The 23,101-nt window shown below is 34.3% G+C and overlaps 2 protein-coding genes across 2 annotated transcripts in view; one reads left to right on the top strand and one right to left on the bottom strand.

The window, feature by feature from the left end:
* LOC122576833 (lachesin-like) overlaps positions 1 to 23,101 on the top strand; it is a 538,671-nt gene that overhangs the window by 483,703 nt on the left and 31,867 nt on the right. The window contains exons 7-9 of the mRNA XM_043747665.1: positions 263 to 448; positions 17,135 to 17,321; positions 20,051 to 20,182. Of these exons, the coding sequence (XP_043603600.1) occupies positions 263 to 448; positions 17,135 to 17,321; positions 20,051 to 20,182 (505 nt within the window). The remainder of the gene's footprint in view (positions 1 to 262; positions 449 to 17,134; positions 17,322 to 20,050; positions 20,183 to 23,101) is intronic.
* Positions 9,556 to 13,975, bottom strand: LOC122576834 (cytospin-A-like). The gene is made up of 2 exons (XM_043747666.1): positions 13,909 to 13,975; positions 9,556 to 13,790 (listed from the first exon to the last, which is right to left on the bottom strand). Exon 2 carries the CDS (start codon positions 13,633 to 13,635, stop codon positions 12,607 to 12,609), a length of 1,029 nt encoding a protein of 342 aa, XP_043603601.1. The 5' UTR covers positions 13,636 to 13,790; positions 13,909 to 13,975; the 3' UTR covers positions 9,556 to 12,606.

The following is a 23,101-nucleotide window of genomic DNA, read 5'->3' as shown; positions in this document are numbered from 1 at the left end:
CAAAATTAAATTTTTGTCACTGACAGTGGTTGCTGGTAGCCAAACAAATTTTAGTCATCACCTAATGGTTTTTCTTAATTCGAACAATTAAAAACTAATATTTTTAAGTCATTCCATTTCCTGAGAAATTTCTTTGAAATTTATTCATAACTGTCAAATCCTTCATGCATTCTGTATGTATAAATGCATCGAAAACTGTGCATTATATAATGTAAAATGTAGTTTTATTTTTTCACGACAACAATCTAAATATTTTCCACAGGTAGCTTGGATGAAATCCGATTCTCGAGCAATCTTGGCGATACATACACATTTAATAGCGCATAATCCACGGCTCTCAGTTACACATAATGGGCACAATACGTGGAAGTTACATGTGTCAAATGTTCAAAAAAATGATTCCGGTGCTTATATGTGCCAAATAAACACCGAACCTATGCAAAGTCAGGTGAGTCAAAATTTAAGCACTTGAAATTATTCCAGTGCATGCGATGTATTTTAATCTTTACTATATTTGATATAAATTAAATGATTATTTCATGTAATATGATGATATCAATATGATAAACTGTTTAGAGTATATTTGTAATTTATACTGATATTTGGCAGTAGAGTACAAGGTAGTAATACGAATACAATACAAAATAATAATATAATTTTGACATCTTTTACATTACAATCTAGTTATGCACTACAGTTTAATTATACAACAACATACAAATAGAAAGCGTTTACCTTCCTGATACAATTTCAGGTATATTTATTATATTTAAGTTCTCTACAATATCTTTAGCTATAGATATTTGCCATTTCCAGCAGCGTGTACTTTTACAAGTTTCAAATTTTGATCCGATGGTAATACGAGATTCTATGCGCATATAATATGCTAGTTGTAAATATTAATAAAATCACGAAAAAGTTATAAATGGAATAACATCAATTCAGCATTCGCGCGTTGCCACTGGATTGCAAAATCTAAAATTACCACAATTTGACTACGTTTTACTTTACAACGAGAAAAGAAAAACGTTAATGTTTGGTGCAACATTTTTAAAAGATCAAATGACTCCCTCATGATATTTGGAAAAAGTGTGTATGTGTATATTTCCAACAAGATAAATGTGCTACAATAGCGCGAGAATATCTTACAGGATTTACAAGGTATAATTTTTTTTTTATTATTCAATTTGTACTTTACAATTTGTCCAGCTGGACATTTGGTAAAACAAGGTATAATGTTGACATAGTCAGGAAATACCTGAGATGTAGGACGTGATAGTGATAGGAAAAAGCACTTAAGTATATTTAACAATATATATGTCGGGTTATCGTTAGAATTGAGGGCGCGTAACAATTCTTCATTTGAATTAGCCATCGTTTTGTACAACAGAGATTATATTTACAAGTATAAGTATTACTTTTTACAAAGTTTGACGAATAACCGTGATGTTTAGACACGCGAGATGCTGTTGACAATATTCTTGGGTTCGATAACGAATCCACGGTCAACGGGATAACTCCTTACTAAACGTAGAATACTTTGAAGCACAAAATACGTTTGCTGGGACGCTCGGTATATACTGCTCGATATGTCATTTTCCAAGGCGATCGCACGAATAACAGACCGATGAAAACTGTCCTCTCTTTACTATTGCGTTCGTTCGTTATATACTGGTTGGAAGCATCGAGAAAGTTCCAATCGCCGTTGCTAGGCAATTTCTGCCTGGAATTTGATTATTAATACAACGTGTGTCCCATTATATCGACGAGGCAAAATCACATTTGACTAGACCCGTTCTCGAGGCCGCATGCCGCCACAACCACGTTTCTAGGGAGAACCATACAACCACTCCACACCTCCGTCAGACAAAACGTCCATCCCGTGACCGTGGCTACGTTCGAGGACCAGTTGTGTCCTCGAACCCAATTCCACTATCACAAATCTCGAACAAATACAATCGGATTGAATAACAACAATTGCTTAATTACGGCTATGATAGAATCTAGGCTAAAGTATTAGAGGATTTTCCCAAAATTCCAAAAGAAAGGCTCCGGTGTCCTTTCATCTCCGACATGTATATTTATTATGATATACTCAATATGTACACTTTGTATAGAACTCGCGATTACTATTAGCGGTTCGCGATTCGCGATTACAAGTTCGACTACTGGTCGATGCGATTTGATGCGCGATACAAGTTCGGATGATGATTGCTTAAGATGCCGAGGAACTTGGATCAATTATTGACTCGGACCGATGCGTAACGAATCTGACGACTGTAGCGACTCCTGTGTAACGAGACTGACTTTTCGTCACGATGATGCTGCAAAGGAAAACTATTATGGGATTTGTCTAAGGATGCGAGATCATCGAATTCGTTGAGGAAAGCCTTGGTTCGGAAAGTGAGGGAAATTTACGTCGTTGTTAATTGGCTAATAGTTTTGTGTTGGTGGTTGGAAAAGGATGCTAACTGCCCTCGAAAGAGAGTTGCTATCGGGAAGCATCGTACGTAAGAAAAGCAGATTTCTCGTATCTTCCCGTAGTAGATGATAGACTTAGGGATTGATAAGAGAAAGACTATTTGTCCCCTTTGAGAATCTTAGCTAAACAAATCCTAAGATTTATAGCGGGTCCTTAGGCAAGCTGAAAATATTCTGGAGGTTGTATCGACATTTGGCAATCATCTTATCCGAAGAATAGCGTCTTTGTGTAGCTAGCCACGGGACAGAAACCGTTGGAAAGTTTACTGTCGAGTGCCGCCACATACCTTAATTTCAGTTTCTTTAAACTTTTACCTTTACGAATACTTGCGCTTTATCATTTATGGAAGTTTTGTTAACAGAAACGAAAAATTTAGAAAAGATACGTATAATCGAGGAATCTCAGGATAACACACTTACGAACAAAAAAAAAGGCAGTAGATTTTTCTGTATGCAAAAATAAGTCAAAGGAAGAGGATGAAGTTTTCTTGTATAAGGCTCTGTTTCTGCTTGAGCTAGCTTACAATGAAATACGTTCAGTGTGACAAAGTATCGACAACTATTTCAAACTTTAGCTTTAAATAAAAAGAATTTACGCGCAAAAATAAGCTGGAGAATAGAAAAATGTTTTTGTCGTTTGACGTCTTATCATGTCTGGCAGTATGAAATCATTCTGGAAAAGCCTGTATATGTACAGGGTATATAAAAAATACACTTATTTGACCGGACCACCATGATTCTACAACACTGGATGAAACAGTTTTATAAACGTCTACTCATCGCGAGGGTCAACTTGCCAAATTTTCAAAATAAGCTATGAGTCGCAATTGAACCGTTTTCTGGAGAAATGACGTTTAAATTCTATTGGATCTTACATCGAGATTATTCGCAACAAGTTTACATTTCGCAGTCAGGTAGAAAGTAAGTAACGTGACGTTAATGAGAAAACAACAAGTTTTCGTTGGCAGATGGGATAGCCCACGATAAACAGAATGGAGTAATCAGCGTGATTTCACATTATTACAGAATTATCTATTAGCGTGAAAAAAGACTTTCAAACAAAGATTGGACAACGTCGAAGAAGACGCGATCTGATGTTATTAGCTTTCTTTTAGAATAAATAGAAAACAAAATTTGTAAATAACAATTACTCTCATTATTTTAAATAATATATTTAAACTTGTTGAAATTGCAAATAATTTATTTCTGTCTTTTAACATTTAAACGATTATTTAAATGAAAATTGATTTAATAGTGCCCAGTATTGCTCGCAACACATTTTTGGAACAACAAACAATTCGAGATAGTCGGTAATAGAGATAGATGGCAACATAATTGGATTTATTGATTAAAATGAAGATTAAATTGATTAAAATGTATACACATCCTATATATAAACGAATAATATCTTGCACATCATGGTGTCCAAATATACTTTTCCAGTAAAGTTTCATTTGATCCTCGTGCTATGTAGCATACGGTGCCAGCAAACGTCAATTTTTACAAAATTTTGCATGAATCAATCGATCCAGAGGCTCCGATCCTCGGAATCACGCTAGTGGACACTTATACGTCCTGACACTTTTTATACATGCTGTACATAAAAACATATCGAAACGTATCGAAACTTTAATACAAAGTACGCAGATTTTTGTATAAATAGATTAGATTCTTTTTGCCTGTTTAACTTACCATCCTCAAAACATTATAAGATTATACATTTTATTCGGCTCATAGAATGGAATTTCTTTGAATTTAAAGCTCCCTTTACATTCACTTGTTATTGTACGAGTATTTCGCTCGTTCACCAGCCGTTCACTCATTTTATTTTGCGATCGTGACAATTTGATGCTGCTTCTCCACTCTGTACCACATGTTATCTACAAACACCAATATGTATAATCTGATGCATTAATTACTATACGATACACCATGAAGACGTTAATACACGCAAACGAATCGTTTTGTATACAATGGGCACCGCGAACTTTTGTTACAGTCGACTTCTCCAAAAGTCAAAAGCTTGCCTTGTTATTGGCACGTACCGTAAACACTCGACTAATTCCGTATTTCCTAAAGTTGCATCTCCCCTCTTTACAACTTTTTTACGAGATTAGTTTGAAATCAAACCAATTCAAACTGTTACGACCGTTCGCGGAGAGACGCGATCGCGAGGAAAGCGCGTCAGCGGGAGGCGTAAATTCTCGCTACGATTCAGAAAATCGACGCCGCGAATTAGTCGTTCCTCTGTGTCGGTTAAGATGACAGAGGTGGTTAATTGAGATTAACAATGAATTAACAGAGTTAACAAAGAATGATATATTTGACAATATATATATAAACAACAGTATAACGAAGCGCCACAAATTATTTGAAAGATGATGCAATTAGTGTGATATAAGATTCGACTCGACTTTACAATGTGTTTTGTATTTGATAGATTAGACGACTTGTAATTCGTTGGAGACTTTTAATGCATTTCGTTTGGATCCTCGATCGATACTGATTGCCCTTCGATGGGCCCTTTGTGTTCCATGGGAGACGATCCCCACCATGCTCGGGTCACGCCACCGATCACGCCACTGATCACGCCATGATCATGCGTGTCACCTTATGAGTGTGTTTAAAATAACGAAACGAATCGACGTTTCCAGAACTCGCTCTGTTTGATGTTGGCCGCTACATTGTATATGTTGGGCTACTTGAGACAGTTCGCTCGCGATACTGCGATGCCACGAGCGACGGTTAGGAATAACGGCCTATGGAAAGCCACGTGGCGTAACACAAACCATTCAATTTTCAATCTCCTATATTCAAAATTTATTATAATTATTTCTATTTTAGTTTTTGCTATCAAAGGAATATAAATTGGAAGTTGAAATTCAAAACGTAGGTTCTAATTAAATATTATTATCTGTTTTTATTCTTTATCGTTACGAATTATTTATACATTATTACCAATTATGAATCGTTTATTATACATCGCTCGTTGCATTCACCCTACTTTCGTACCATCAACAGGACCATATTGTTATCTTCAAATAATTTTTCATAAACGCAAAATCTCCCACATGCGTAACCCGCGTGTTAACGTGATAGTTATATCAACCTTTCAATTTCAAACTAATTAATTCACAGACATCTCCGATCTTTAACAAGCGTGTATCCTACCGATGATTAGCTACTCTCCATTAATTCATTAATTCATTGATTCAATCTGTAACGTTCCGAGTATGTACATCGCATGTCGTATCATTGTATCTATTGATTCGAGAGATAGCTGGTTACTCAGGTGGCTAAATTGATCTCGGCATAGACGAAACTTATTCGTGTATCCATCTATGTATATATAAGAGATATACATAAGCAAACAGACAAGGCAATCGAGAGTCTTGATTCAATAGCCGGTAAATATTTACAAAAAAAGAGACACCGCCGATTTTGATATTTTTTAAATATCTTGTTAATGTTATCTGTCTGAGTAATGTTGCGAAGATTTTATTTGAGGATTGCCGTTTATTAAAAGCTTAATAAAAAAAAAAAAAAGTTTAATGAGTCATTTGCATTTAAGAGAGTGTACATAATCAGATTCTTAGTAAACACTTATCCATCAGCCGATCGTTTAGTCATTTTCGATTCGATTATTCGTGTTCGTTCTTTCGTGTTCGATAACGTTTTGCAGAAAAAGATTCGATTCAATGTTTGTAATATGTCATGTACACAATTTTAATAATTACATTCGATAATTACACAAAAATCGGGACTCAAACGTTACAATTACGGAGATGCAGGAACGATTCTATTCCTCAAAATTGACAACGCGAGTGAAAGAGAAAGAGAGCCTCATTAAAGGCTGGCGATAAGTTGAAATATTTAATTAAAAAATTAGACTTTCTTATTTGCGATTTTTGATCAATGAAATTTTTGCCAATATGTTCCTTGCGTTTTACTGGTTAAAATGACACCAAACAAAATATAATTTGGAACATATTTGCTTAATTTTTATTATTTATTTTATTTACTCCGTGCCTCTCGGCTTTGGACGAACTTTCAGCTTTCTTTACAGCTCTTTATTGCACTAATCGCCTTCTTATCTCTAATCTAACACTAATGCTTATAATCTATTTACACTTATGTCTACGATTTATTGCAACTTAGCCTACACACTATTGCCACTTTGGTCTTTTTGCCTCCTTGCTGTGCTACCTTCCTGTCCTTCCACCCCTTCTTGTATTGCTTTTACCCTTCTTTTCTCTATTATCGCTCTCAGGTCCATTAGTCCTTTCCCAGTCCCATTTAATATTTCTTCCATTTCCTTTGCTCCTCCTGTTATTTCACATTCTTTTAACACATGTCTCAGGTCCTCTTCTTCCCCTCCACATAATCTGCACCTTCTTTCTTCCTCCTCTTTCCAATGTTCTTTCGCTTTGGTTTCGTTTCCGCGCCTGAATCTGGCTATGATTATTCTGTCTTTCCACTTCATCCTCCCTTCCAAGTACTTTGGCCTCTCCTCTTTGGTTATGTTCCTGTAGTACCTGTTGTACTTTGATTTCCTTATCCTTTTCCTCCTCTCTTCTGTTTCTCTCTTCCTTCTTTCTTCTACTATTTGGTCTCCAGTCCAACTTACTTGCTCCCCTCCTGCTTCCCTTTGTGTCTCTCCGTTTCTCACCTCTTCTAGTTCCTTCTTTCTCTTCATATTTGCTTAATTAATAATTGATAATTAAATACACATGAATAATTAAATATTCATATTATATCGTGTTTGATCTCATTTTAGTCAGGAAAATCCCGCAAATAAGTTAGTATAAGTTTAATTTTTAAAAAGTCCAAAATATGGCAAGTTTCAGTTTTGAATGATTACTTGGATACATTGTCTCACCGATAACTGATAATATTGGATCATGTTAGACTGCTCCTCGATCGCAGTAGGCCGCCAAATTTTTTCAATACCTCAGGGAAATCTCCCTTTCTCAAAGTGGATACGACAGGCTGTGTAATTATGTAGAGGATCTTTTCGTGCAATTATCGAACGTTTGTACTGACCGTTTAATTTTTTGTTCCAAAATTCTTATTTTTTATATTAGATGAATAATTCAAATATCTCACTGTAAAGTACCTGTGTTATTATTGATTGGTGTTTTATAATTATATTAAACAGCGAATGCCGAGTAACAAAGTATTTTTTGGTTAAGGATTTCTTTCGTTATTCATAATTACTACCGTACATAGTAATTTCGACAAAGTAACGAAGATGGAGAGTCGAATTCGAGTACGATAAGAAGTCACACAAAATTTATCTTTTCTCCAATTAATTGCGTCTCCTAATTTAGTGGTATTTTATAAACGGACCGCTTATCTTGAAAATGGCGTAAATCCATTTCTCTTTGTTTCGAAATATTGAAACATTACGTTTTCATCGATTGGACTATCTTACTACGTTTTATGACCTTCAGTGACCTTAAATGACCGCGATATTTGAATCCATCTTCTAAAGGGCAACAATGGGACAAATAGGTATTCAAAACTACACGGTTACATCTAAAAAAAATAAAGCCTATTAAAGTGTTGTTTGAAACTCGTAAACGCGTCCATCTGAGAAAAACTTTTTCCATCACGTAATAGCTTCCTCGAAACCAAACAACTTTTGTTTCAAACATTTCCCTGCATCTCAAAAAATTGAAAGAATTATTCAGGTGACTGTGGAAGACTCAGCCTGTATATCCCCGAAATTCCATATAGTTTTGATTGTCAGGCAAACTGATATTGTGATCTAACACGAGTCAACCTCATCAAGAGGCGAGAGGGAGGGGGTGTCAGTAGACTAAACACGGAAATATTCGCCTCTCTATGTACCTCTATTCGCTATTTTGAACAGAAACAAAAAGATAACAGTACGGAGTGGATGAGAAAAGCATTGAGAATTTTGATCCAGCTTTTTTTAATCTCTTTATTGTGACATGAAAACTACGGAAAAAGTAATTTTAAGAAGCGACCAGATCTCAGTGACCTACGAAAAAGATAGAATTCATCCGGACAAAAAGAAGGAAGGAAACTATTTAATGTTTCATCAGAAAAAAGGAGTCCAGGAAAAGACATGGTTATTGATCTTGTGAGACAGGAACGTCATAAATGCTAATATAGGTAATCTTAGAAGTTGTTAAGAATTTTTATCTTAGTTTGGTATGAAAAATATTGAATAATTTGGATTTCAAAATAAGATGCAGGGGAGAGTCGTACAGTACTTTGTGTTAAAGTTGGTAAAAATGAAAATTTACAAATTGACTTTATAGCACAACTTAATAAAAGTAGGAAAATTAATTTTATGAAATTCAATAATACGAATTGATAATCTGCAAGAAAGTAATGTCGGAATTTGTAGGAAACGGAAAATTGTCGTCCAGTACCCATCAATTATTTAATTGTTGGATCTTTTGCTCTAAATGATTAATAATGTTTAAAAAAGTCCTCCAGATGTCACAATAAATATTCTTATTCAAATTCAAACATATCTTACAATTTTGAACAAAGCAATTATTTATTGTACTATTGTATATTAACAAAACGCGTTATTTCGATATGTCTGATATAAATTAAAATTTGAATTAAACTATTTAAACAAATGCAGTAGTTTGTTTCTTTTTACGCAGTAATACACAACATAAAGATATAAAATACATATATTTTGTACATAAGGCAAATAATCTTTTTTCGCTAATTTGTTAGAGGTTTGTAAGATTTACAAAATAATTAGGCAATTTTTGGTCAGTAATTACAATTGATCGTCAAGATTATTTGAGTATACTTTAATTTAATTGGAATATCTTAAAGTGAATTTAAAAAAAACATGTACAGATTACTGTTACATTCAGCTCTTCGGAATTTACAATATTTGAAACAGTTTATAGCGATCGGTATAATTTAGCGAAGGCGTATAATTGACCAAAAATGATCAAAAGTCCTAAAATTTAAAGAATTATTTAACTAGATAACTAATTTAATAAAGAAAGTCAGAAGATTCTTATCGGGTCTGTAAAAGCTTTAAGCAATTAAGAANAAATCATCAATGTTCGAATTTTCGTTGTGAGAGATGCAATGAACGAGTACACATTAACTTACTTGTAATACTACATGTGATGAATATCTAACAAGTGTCTAAACATTCTTTTTTAATCTTAATATGTTACATTCTCTATGAGACCATTTATTAATATTTTATATAAAACGAGGTCTCATTTAATATTATTATTGTATAATCTATTATATTCATACTATAATCATCTTTTCAGTTTCAAATTTCCGTCAACAATGTCATATTTGCTTTCATGTTATGTACATTACATGTTACATATTGTTATATGTGCTTTTATAACTATATGTACATACACAAAACATGGTCCTATATAATTCATATGTATCGTTGCCGTGTACATGTATGTATATTATACTTAACGTCGATAAATTCACCACACTTATATGATACCATTATGATAAAAGGATATTTGATTAAGCAATTCGGTAATTATATAGAAAAGGACACACCTCACCGATTTCAATGAGCTCGAAATATGTTGCCAAGGTTAATATTCTGAACATTTTCTCTTATATTGTACATGTAACCGCCGCTCGGCCTTTGTTCCCAAGATACAGGCAAAAATATTTTCGACGCTGAATATCCTATTTTTAAAATTGAGTTAGTATTGGATTAAATTTAAGCTATGCATACATAGCCTTAGTTTGCGAGATTTTCGAAAATTCCGATTCCTACATGCTCGTCTGGTCGGAATTAAATTTACCTATTTTATATACTTATTTATATTAAAAATGATTATCAACCATGAATTAGCTTTAGATTGAACTACATATAAAAATACGACCATCGTAAAGTTAAATTTAAACAAACCTTTTTATAAATATCTTGGAAATTGAAATAATATAGTCATGATAAAATATCTTGGAAACGAAAGCTGAGCGCCGGTTACGTTAATAAAAAAAAGTTATTCAGAGTGGCGACCTTGACAACGTATTTCATGCTCATTGTAATCGGTGAGGTATGCTCTTTCCTACGGATATAATTAACCTACTTTTACATTTTTCAGTGGGTCCGAAAAGATTGATACAGAAAAAGCAAATGATATCGTACAGAACTGGAAAAGTGGAAGATTATTATACTGATAACAGATGATAAATGGTCAAACAATAAAAGATTATTGTTTTCTATATAACATTTATATTATATTCCAGAAGGTTTTTAAGTTTTAGTTTCAATCATATGAAACTTCACTATACTATACTTATTATCGTGCATTTCATTTCGCAAACTGCTACGTATTATAATTTCCTTCAACTAATGAACTTTTTTACTAAACGATTGAAATAAATTTATAATTAAGTCTATGTACGTATATCTACAAATCAGTTTTTAAGAACAAAACGCATAATCCTCTCCAGCAAATTTTCAAAAAAAGGACAAGTTAAAAATAATAGTTTTCTAATAATAGTACCTAATCAAAGTTTTAATAATTGTTTAAAGTTTCTTCTTTAAAGTTCAATGTTACGAGCAGCATTAAAAAATATCGTCTTTTAACGTATCATTAAATCTTCGAAATAGGCGAGTAGCATGTAACGTTCAATGATGCCTTCGCTATATAAATGTAAGTGTAAGATGCATAATGCATGACTAATATCGGATGGATTAAAAGTGAAAATTTAAAAAGTAAATTAATACGTATAATATCTGTATTCGTATCTATACGTGTAATTACAATATACTGGAAAGGATTATTTGTTTTAAAATGAAGAACATTTTACAAGATGACGCCGTAGACAACGTATAAAAAGTATAACATAGATTTGAGATATTTTCATTCAAAGAGTTATTTTATACACAGTTTGGTACATATATTATACATTACGCAACTAAGTTTGAAACCTCTCATGCTTATTTTCACTGATATAGTTTTATATGTAAATTTCGTTCAATTAATCTGTTAAGGTTTATGAAAAAATAGGTAGAGTAAAAAAGAAATTAGAGGAAGTGAACATTATATTTGATTCCTTTGTTAAAATAGAAAAACAAAAATGAAGCTTCGATCTTTTCGGGATAGTATTTCTGATGAAAAATATTTTCTACATTTAAACTTGTTATGTTCATATATAAATTACACATATTGCTTTTAATGTATATAAATAATTTTCATAACAGGTGCATATTATTCATGGTTTAAAGATAATCTTACATAACTTTTAAAATAGTTGCATATTTACAATATTTTCTAAGAACTTAAAAACGTTTGTTTTTTTAAGAATATTAGAGAACATTATTGATAAGATGAAATTATACGTATAAGAAAAATCGTAGTACCAATTCCTTTAATTATTATTACCGTACAAGATAGAGTAATAATCAACTCGATGATTATACTTAATATCGTTATTTTTATTAGTACTATTATTTACTAGAATCTATTTAAACTTGTATTTGCATTTTAGTAACAATATGCATAAGTCGCAAAATGTATGTAAAGCAAAATGCAGATAAAAGTGTAAGCCATGCAAAAATAAATCAGTGGTTTCAATTTCAATCTATGCTACTTGAAAGATTGTGTTGTAATGTAACCTATGTATAAGTTTTGTAACAATATCATTGCAATATACGACTGTTAAATACGTACATAGATAAATGATAAATTACTCAATATGCTTCATTCAAGGGTAGGACGTGTTAGTTAAATTATAGCAGAATGACAAGTTTGTGTATGTTGCGAATTATCGACTAAATAGCAACCGGTCAGATCAAACTGATCGGTCGATATCGCGTACCTCGAATGACTTAACGTTCAAGGTTCCTATAAGGCGTTCCGGTAATTACCAGACGGCCACTGCAAATCCCGAACATACCTTCCCCTTGAACGGTCACGTTCAAAAGAAAGAAAAAGGAAAAATTGTGTATTGTGAAGAAGGGCCTAATGCATTCAGATAAAATGTAGATTTACAAGAGTGAGATTGTATACCGACTATCTTAACTTCAACTACCCTATATATTCTACTGGTTTATTGTTGACTATGGCTGTCTGTTTCGTTTTGCTTCTCATTTCGATGTTGATATCTTGCTTCTCTTCTGGTTTATTATCGTCGATGGGTAATTGCTATTTTGTTGACCCCTCGTTTATATTCTCCGTTGCTCGTTCTCACTGTCACCAGTGACTGTCGGGTGATTCCGTCTGGTCCTGGGTGTAAACTTGTCATTCGACCCATAGGCCACTGAAGTGGGACTTTTAATGTCATTGTATCATTTGTTCCAATGGAATTAAGGGGCGACGTATAACTGCTACGACTTCCAGAGCCTGCCTTTGCTTGTTTTGTAGCATTCTCAATACGTTCTATTAAACACTTCACAGATGGCCTTGAATTCTGATGAGAAATATTAGCTTTCCGACGCGCAGCAATTTCCTGTTGAACGCTTGTCAACACACAGTGTTGAGTTTCCGTCGGTCTGTTTGCTAGCCTTTGTTGCGGTTGTTGCATCACTTTCTGGTTAGCTTTATTCAGTTTATCGAGCTGAGCTTCTAATGCTCTCAATTTGACCCTCTGTGCTTTATTCTCCATCATAACTTGCTCCAGCTTACTCTGAGCCTCCGTTTTACATTTGTTCGTCACGCGAACGGACGTCAGGAGATCCGTTTGAGACTGTTTCCACTCGGTAGCCTGTTCTTGCCTCGATTGTTCTAATTCCTCGATTTTCGCTCGAGCATTTTCCAAGAGCGTGGCTAACCTACTGATTTCTATATTCCGTTTTGCACCTTCTTGCCTGGCTTCTGCTAGTTCCATGTCCAATTGCTTCCGTTCGATACTCGCCGTCTCCACCGAGGATTCCAAAAGTTGTACACGTTTTGTTAATCGCTCTGTTTTCGCAGCCCTGACCTCTGAAGCTACTCGAAGGCTCTTCACTTCAGATGTTAGTTCCTCTTGTTTCTGTAGCAATGATTCTCGTTCTTCTTGTGCACCTTTTAGAATCTCTACTAATTTCTGTTTCCGTTCTGTATTATACCGTTTGGAAGATTCCTGTGGTTGTTTCTCCACGACTGTCTGCCCTGTGACGATCCAACCTAATTCGGTGTTTCTTAAATGCAGGGTCTGGTTTGCTAAGACCACCATTCCTTCGCGAAGGAGATTCCAAAACAGCTGAGCTCCAATGAGGCCGTCGATGTTTGATGATCGATGGAACGTTGGATCTGCTAATGGGATGTGTTCTGGTAACTCTAAGTTGCTTCGCTCGATATCATTTGATGGAATAGCTTGGGAAATCTCATCTATGACCAAAAATATTACATCTGTTTGATAGTCACAGATTCTTGACTGGATTCTTGTTCGAGTTATTTGGTGGATCTGTGATCGCATTTGATCGACACCACGTAACTGTATGTTTACCCTTTTTGTAGGCAGCCCGAGCCGCTTACACGCTTCGTTGGTCAAGAGATGTGCCTGGGAGCCGGAGTCCAACAAGACTCTGCACTGTTGCATGTTTCCGCTTTGACCCTTTATATTTATAACTGCCGTAGATAAAACGACATGCGGAGATAACCTAGATGACAGGCATTTTAGATTGGTGTGCATTGGTTCCCACGGTTTGTCTACGTTCGCACGGAGGAGAGTGTGGTGTCGTTTACTGCACAGCATGCAGCTGCCAGATCGACACTCTTCTGTGTGTGTGTCACGCTGTTTGTCGACGCAAGTCACTGTGCAGCAGGATGTTAGCGGTGTACTTCGCATCGAAGGTGTTTCTTCGCGAAAATGGCACTCACTTAAATGTGATTTGTCCAACACTTGTTTTTCTCCGGACTGATGCTTCCTCCAACAGCACCGGATCCGCCTCGAAGGACCAATATGTTGCGAATTATCGACTAAGTAGCAACCTCAAATCGATCGGTCGATATCGCGTACCACGAATGACTTAACTTTCAAGGTGGAGGAGATGAAATAACTCGAGTGAGGAATACTGTCGTGTTCCGTCTGTAGTGTTCGACGGTTGAGGATGAACTGTTCACTCCCGGTGCAAGAGTGGCTTTGGATGATGTTCCTGTCGTGGAGGAAAGTTCGTGGCGGGTGTGTCTCAAGTCTGTTCCTAACTGTTAATATGGGCTTTTCCTCTGTAATCCTAAAGTACCTGGACTGTACAATAGGCCCACGGTTTATGATGGGTCGGCGTCGACTCTTGACGATCGACCTGCCCGCGCATCGCGTCTGGTTCCTATAAGGCGTCTCGGTAATTACCTGGTAATTACCAGACGGCCACTGCAAATTCCGAACAAAACTATTTAACACTAAACCTACCGACAGTTCGTGTATACCTAATCTTACCATGTACGGTCAAAATGACTATCTTTCTGAGTTTATAAAATAACAAGTGTCTTCTAATACGTAAAATCTCGAGAAGATTTAATTAAAAATTTTGATTATTTGTTTGATAATAATTTATTATTTGCACTGGAATGTTACGTCTCGAATGCACTGTACTTTGTTACGCGATTCAATCTTGCACAATTTTTTAGAAAGCTATCTACATAAACAATACATGATAAAAATAAAATTGGGTATATTAGTTCTACCAGTATTTTAATTCAAATTAATAATTTATTGAAAAACATTTATTAATAAACAATTAAACTATATGTTGTGAAGAAATATCTCCTTTAAGAACATTTATTAATAGCTCTAGAGTTGATAATATTAGCCTGAATAAGATCTGTATGTACGAGTAATTGATAGTACTCGCCTACAGATGTGCGTGTAAAACGTTTCAAGTTAATAAAGAGAACATGATACACGTGGAATAGGTATGAATAAAAATTACAAGAAGCCGGAGAATATTCTAAAAGATATACCATGATAAAGTATAAATTGTAAAGAGTTATGAATCATGTTATTATATATTAAAATTATACTTAACATGCAGATATTAGCGTGAACAATACCTAGAAATAATCTAGAAAAACACTGTTAGATCAATTTCAAATTGGGTTTTTTTACTCGATGTCAAACTTAACTCTTATTTGTCTTTTGCATAAACTCTTTTCGAGATATGAAACTTCAGAGTTGATATGCTGCTGGTATTAATAGCACACGCAAAATAAGATTTTCCAAATTGAACCGAAACGATTTAGATAGAGAAATGTAATACTTTCAATACTCATAACTGTTGAGAATTGTGGATCCTGATAGCCGAAATAATGGTATAGGAACACTAAATTTACACTAGGAATTAATATTGGAATAATTATATGATTATTTTATGGACGATTTCTAAGATATTCATCGATACACACTTACACGCGTCTCAGCACTTTCTTCCATACCTCACTGTTAACTGACTGAACAGTTTACATTCATCCGTTTACGAGACGCCGCGCACATATTTTGATTCCAGTCAAAATGATACCAAACGTGACTATATTTGGTCAATAATTTTTCATGAAATTAAAGAGATGGATAATGTGTGATTGGGACTAAGAGAGAGAAAAGTAACTTGGCTCCGCGGTATGTTATTAAACTTTACCTATTCTGGCTCACTCGCACTGCCTGCTTTTCTCTCTTACCTTCGATACACACACGGTAGAGTATAGCAGAGTGAGCACGAGTCGTATAACTTGGCTCAAATTTTAGAAAGCTATCTCTCCGGGTATATAACTTCTTCATGCGCTCGGTCGTTGGCCGTACATGTATCCGAACACTACATATTTCATAGCAAATGTAAACAATAAATCATTGTGTAGTGTTATTGTTTGGGCGTCGCACTCCGACNTTGTCGGCTAGTTGGATCGTAAACTTTGGATTCGAGTACGAGACAAAGAGAGTTAGCTCCGGTGAAAACGTTATCTATTTTCGTTGAATAGAGTTGGTATTTGGCCTTTTCGTGCTAGACGACAGACTGTGCATGACAGATTGCTTGACAATAGATGATTGATTGACATGTCTCCGTAAAGTTTGCTTTTTCCAAGACTGGGGAAAATTCAAAGATGGACGTGCAACTGGGAATAATACGCATATTGAAGCATTTGCAAATTCTTCGATCATTAGATTCACAGTAGTAGGTGGCGGAAAAAGAAGTTAATTGGTTAGGGAAATTTTGAAAGCTAGCTGCCTCTCTCTGTCGGTCATCCTGAGATAACGATTGACAGAGATTGGTTCGTGTGATTAACGACTTGCAAATAATAGAGTCACGAAGCACGTGAGTCTTCAAGACATACTTATTTCTAGAATATATTCTCTACAACTTGTTAGTCATTTGAACTTCGGCTACGGAAGGCACCCGTTGCCAACCTGAAATGGAATTTAACAATTTTTTTATATCGAAAGCAAGTTAAGGATTTGGAAAAAAAGTTGCCTTCAAAATCTTGGCTGATGAATTTCTTCTAAATGTAAAAGTTCTTTATTGTCCCAAAAGTAAGACGAATGAATCTTAATTATAAGATTTATGAAAATTATAAGAACCATGGCACTGACAGCTTCATTTGTAATTAATCCAATTATAAAATGTTGACATAATACAGTGACCAATAATAATATTTAAATGTTACTGTAAATACGATTTTGTATGATAACGTTGGTATAACGACTGTTACAATTTTAATAAAAATTTTAATTGTTCTATTTTTAGAACGGTTACATGGAAGTGGTAATACCACCGGATATAATGGACGATAAATCTGCCGAGGGTATGGTAACTCACGAAGGTGGTGAAATAAGGTTGAAATGTGTTGCAACTGGCTCACCGCAGCCTACTGTCACATGGAAACGAGAAGATGGCCGGAACATTATTCTTCGCGAAGATGGACAGAAACAATGTAAGATATTTCGGATAAATTAATCAATTCATCATTTCATTTCGCTCGAAACGAAAGGGTTAAAAGCTATCTATAGAGGACTAAAAAGCTACCCAAGGACTGAGATTTCGATAAAATCGTCGTGTAATCAATTTGAAAGATAATTAGAATGGTTTTCTCAAAAATTATTTATAAAATTTGGACATCCAATACCACACATCAATAGTAATTTGTAATCACCTAGAATATAAACAAATTAACTGCCAATCTTGATAATTGCCGATAAACTTGAAAGTGAAAACAAAAGTAATTAAATTTAAACAATCGATACTTATTAAATCATAAACGAATTAGTTTTCAATCTTGGCAATTGTTAGTTAAACTTGAAATAAAAAATCATTGCATTCTTATAACTAAACAAGCTAGTGATCAGTCTTGCGTTTTTCATCATAAATTAAAATAAATAAATTGTACACTTTATCCTTTCTAAGGCATTCTTTTAGTATCTATGAAATATAAATACAATCGACACATATTTTTATCAAGAAGTAACCTGGTTACTTCTCACAATTTCATATCATACTATTTGACAGAGAACTGAGACTAGGTGACTGAGAATTTTGCGGTTAAATGTTAAAAATTCTCAAGCCTAGTGCTATTTAATCCTAATATTTAAAAGACAGGTGAATGCCAATGTTATATTTATGTTACATTAAATAAAAATCGGTAAAAAATAAACTTGGAATATAATACGCACCAGGGGGCTGAGAAACTGACTGGCTGCAACAGGTAATTGTCAATGAATTTACAATTTTAGCTAACTAAAAATGGCCACTTGTTACAAAACGTAACAAGTACGATAACTTTGTTTGATTACTTTTAATTTACTTCGCGTGATTTCTTTTTAATACCACAGATATCGTTTTTTCGAAATAATTTCACAGACAAAGGACTAGGATTTAAAAGTAGCGACAAAGATCGTAGATGTCTTTTGTCGACAAAGTGAAGTCGATTAACACAGAAACAGAGCAAACTTTCATTGGTTGGTTTCATACTGCAGCAAACGGCGCGCGATACTGTAACACAATCTTCGATGAAAAGTTTTGAAGACACGAACTTTTCTTGGTTAGCTAAAGAGATCAAAATATTTTAGGACGTCAAATAGCTGGAACAGTTCGAACAGTCAAAAAATTGTTATTAAATACGGGTTCGGGGTTGATATTTAATTGATTCACGCAGATTCAAGTTTTACTTTCTATATTTCACCACCTCGTACTAAACGTCTGAACACACCGGATACACTCAGATAATTAACACGTGGTCGACGCCTAAGACAAAAGAGCGTCGTTAGAAGTCGTACCAACTTAGCTTATAGGAACTAGCGATCATACCAACTTAACGCTTCTCAACAAAAATATCTGAACTCAGTTAAAAATTTAAGCATAAAAGTTATCTAGGATATTTTTAACATTTTGTACTTCAAGCATTGTGTATCTATTTTAGATTTATTTTTCCAATTTCTGTTTTCGGACTTAATGAAGTGAGTTTGGAACCAGCAAAAGGATCGTACTTGAAATATCCTATTTTTAGACACGTTTGATAGAATTGTGCAAGTAATGTATACCACGATCTTTAATCTTGAAAACTAAAACTCGATGTCTTAATAACTGAGTGGTCGATGATACTATTTTTTTTAACATTTAGTTTTACAGTAAGAGGCTGTAACTTTTTAAATACTCATATGTCTAATTTGAAAAAAATTAGACTATACTGTAGAAGTTGTTAGATATATGTATTATTCTATTTTATTATGGCATGAAGATCTACAAAAGAATATATTATAAAATTACTATATTATTACAAATTCTTATAATTCTTTAATTATAGGCTAATTTATAAATTATGCATTATAACAAGTTACTACTAATTTGCCAGCCATGCCCTCTATAGAACACAACAACACTGTCATTGAATTATGTAAATCCTACATACTCTACTTACTGAATACGCATATTCCAACGATAGGGGTTTGTTGCTTAGGGTCATCGTTGCTTGCTCTTGCATGACTACAAAATGGCAATTTTCAAAACGACAATTGAAACGATTATAATATAAAAATAACACATTATTGATAATAATTGTCATAGCAACTGATCATTGGAATAATTCTTTGTTCGTAATTCATTTTCGCCCAAAACTCGAGTATGAAAGATTTCGTCTAATTTCAAGTTAGACAGAAGCATTATCGATAAATTTTAGTAATAGTTTGGAACACGCTGCATGTAAATTATAATGGTGTTTAACAAATTTTATCTTCAAAACACAACTTTGGGCTTTTTTTGGGTTTTTAATATTTTTAATATTCCAATTGTATCTATCTTTGCTAAAATACATTAAACATACTTCAATATTAAACTAAAGATCTTTAAATTTAAATATTACTTTTGCTTATCCCCATGTCACAAACAATTGGCCTTAATAATTATCGATCAATACTCTCTTATTCATAAGCAGATCAGCATATTCAATTCATGCAAATTCACTTAAAATGTTACTACTTCCTGCCTTTTGTTATATGTATCTTAATAAATTGTATCTTATTAAATCTTAATAAATATGTGTCTTAATAAAAATAAGTTACTTTTTATGTAGACCAGACCTAGTTCTATTATCAAGTACGTAAGCAGATAAGATGAAGATTAAATAGGGGCAAAGCTAAAAAGTAACGACTATATATTTTCATGTTTCAGCGTTAAAAACTTATGTGGGTGAAACGCTAGAATTGACTGGAGTTCTTCGACAAGAAATGGGCACTTATCTTTGCATAGCCAGCAACAATGTGCCTCCGACAGTCAGCAAACGTTACTCTGTACAAGTTCACTGTATGTATTATTAAACGCTTATCATAGAATTATTATACAAATATATTTGCAATTATCATTCTCATATATTATACAAAGTGAATCGGAACACGTGGAAAATATGGCAGAGGTTGATTCTGCACACTGAAATAAGAAGAAAAGTTCATATAACATCATATGCCTAATATGACCTTACGTTCCGCTGACAGCTTATTTTGCGATGCTAAATATTACACACATGAACGATTTCTTGAAAAATAGATAAATCGTGCTGGTCTTATTTCCGGACCAGTTCGCTCTTCGGATCTAAATCCATTTGATTATCAAAAATATAAAACGTCAGTTGACGTGACAATCAAAGTTTCCGACAAATTCGTAAGCTGTTCGAACAAGGTGGACGATCTATGACGCGACGCATTCGCGTTTCCGTAGAAACTGGAACCGGTCGATTCGAGCAATATCTTTAAAGGTAGGTAAGAAAGTACTGTAACACAAAGCAAGCATTTACTCGAAAACGTTTATACGAACTTTCCTTCTTATTTTAATGTGCTGAATCAGCTCCTGCTTGCCTGGAAGCTGTACTTTCCACTTGTTCCGATCTACCCTATGTCTCGAACTCCATCATATTGCACACACAACTTCCAAGCATAGTTAGCAATTCTTGGATTTTCCATATTTATTTCATTTCAAAATTCATACAACGTCCTTTTAATTAATCATGATGAACACATTGCACCTCTGAACATTTTCGCCTATAATAATAGTAGTAGCTAAGTAGTTACCAACTGGTTGTACAAAATAGGGACATCGTAGTTTTAAGGATAACGGTGCCAGTTGGCCTGTGCTACACAATTTTAGAACAATATGTGATAGACACCAAGACCTAATGACAAGAAGTTACATATAATTGTTTAAAGTTAGAATGGCAAGTGATTCATGATTGCATTGCCTTAAGATGTGGAAACATTGTCTCTAAAAGAGTTGGCCGCGAAATGGAGAAAACAAGGATATCTTCTGATAACAAGAAGTTTATATGAAAAATAGCATGAATCTTATGTCGGAATTTCGAGAAGGAACGCATGCCTAAGTGACTGCGAGCAATATATTGTAGCTGTCCACAAAAATTTCTAACGTACATATTAATAATACGCTTATGTGTATAAGACCCTACACATATACAAAGTGAACTATTAGATGGCATCATCTAGATCCGCTTTATTTGTAGTTACGTGAAAGAATTCAGCGCACAGTTGCGTTATACGAAGAAGCACACACAACGATGGGAAGAATCTCTTTCAAAGTCATTTTTTAAGAAAGTTAAAGGTATTTTCTGTAGGTCAAGGTTCTTTCTATATTTTTCTAGAGCGTACAAAGGAATTCAACAATTTTAACAACATACCCTTTCAATTATTTAATATCTGCGTTTGAATGCTAACACGGGTATTATTGAAAGCGGTAACAGAAAATACATGCTTTTGCACTTACGTGACGATTCCTAAAGTTGCTCAAAAAGATTGCGGTTTGTCTCACTGTATTACTGAAATCGCTCGTGCTTTTTGTTTCAACATTATACCGAATTTTTACTGTTTATGGACGACTTTCTAAATGTACAATCGGACATTAGCAGATTAGATGATTGATGTATGGAATTTATCATGAACAAGTGTCACATCGTATACTTCTCTAGAAACAGAAACTTCCAATTCCTCCTACACACTAGTTAGGCAGAACACAGGTTGTCCCGAAAGTTTCTTTCGTTTTAGAGGGGAATAGAAGATGCACAACATTTTTTCTTTTGCGTTAGTTTATTGAATTATGTATGATCAATTTTGTAGTAATAAAACAATAATAATAATAATAAATAATATGTCGTGCATCTGTTATTTCCTTATAAAACGAAAGAAACTTTTGGGACAACTTGATATATCATCGACATTGTCTTTCGAAATTCAGATACGCAATATTGTCTTGAAATGATCCAAATCACTTGGTTTTCTTTTCACATGTTGCAACTAATCAGAAATCCATGCTTTTCTCTACTTATATTACCTTCTCATCCGACCTGTACTCAAACACGCATCTATCATTTGGGCTCGTCGTACTGCCAAACACAGACTACAGTTAAAGAGAATACAGCATAAACTGCAGAGAATTCAGTTCCGTTTTATCGCATACAGGATATGGCGTCCTAAGTCGAGCCTGAACCCTGATGCGGACCTTGGGCATTACCTCACTCGAAGTCCGAAAAACTCCTGCAAATCTCTGTTTCCTTTTGCAAGATTATTCACGAACAAATCATCGGTCCTATCCCTTTTTTTAAATTGTCAATTTTAATGCAATAACATGTCCCTCTAGAACACCAAATGGTCTTTAGGCTATCGTTCTACTCGTTTCTCTTCAATGTAGTGGAGCCCTTTTCCATATGAATATATACTCTTGCTAACTCCTATAACGACAAAATTGATTCTTTCGCGGAAAATGTAAGTAAAAAACGTCGCTCTATAATGTACTACTTGAAAACGATGTGTAGCTGCCATGCGTTAAATTTGTCTGTTTCATTAAAGCTTAGCTTCGATTCATTTTCTTCTATCGTTGTGCTGTTTTCTTTCTCTTTATTCTTACTTGTTTATTTTGTACTTTTTTGTTACTGCTTTATATGCGTCTACGACTTTATATGCAATATTTTCCGTGTCAAAGTGGACATTTAACCAGTTTAATAAAATAAATTAAATGATTAATGCATATGTCGGAGAAGCGTTATGATTCGAGCTGGGGTTAGGGGCGTGAAAGGAACCTTCGTTGTGATTAGACATTGTCCTTATGCAACAGAGAAGATATTGACTAGAGCAAGTATGATTGTTACAGATATCGACAAGTAACCGTGGTAATTAGATACTCGAGACGCTAATGGCAATGATCCTAGGTTCGATAACGAATTCG

This window comes from Bombus pyrosoma, linkage group LG17 (genome assembly GCF_014825855.1).
Source record: "Bombus pyrosoma isolate SC7728 linkage group LG17, ASM1482585v1, whole genome shotgun sequence".
In the NCBI taxonomy this organism is placed as follows: Eukaryota; Metazoa; Arthropoda; class Insecta; order Hymenoptera; family Apidae; genus Bombus; species Bombus pyrosoma.
The sequence above is the reverse complement of the archived record's forward strand: the minus strand, read 5'-3'. Positions and strand labels throughout refer to the sequence as shown.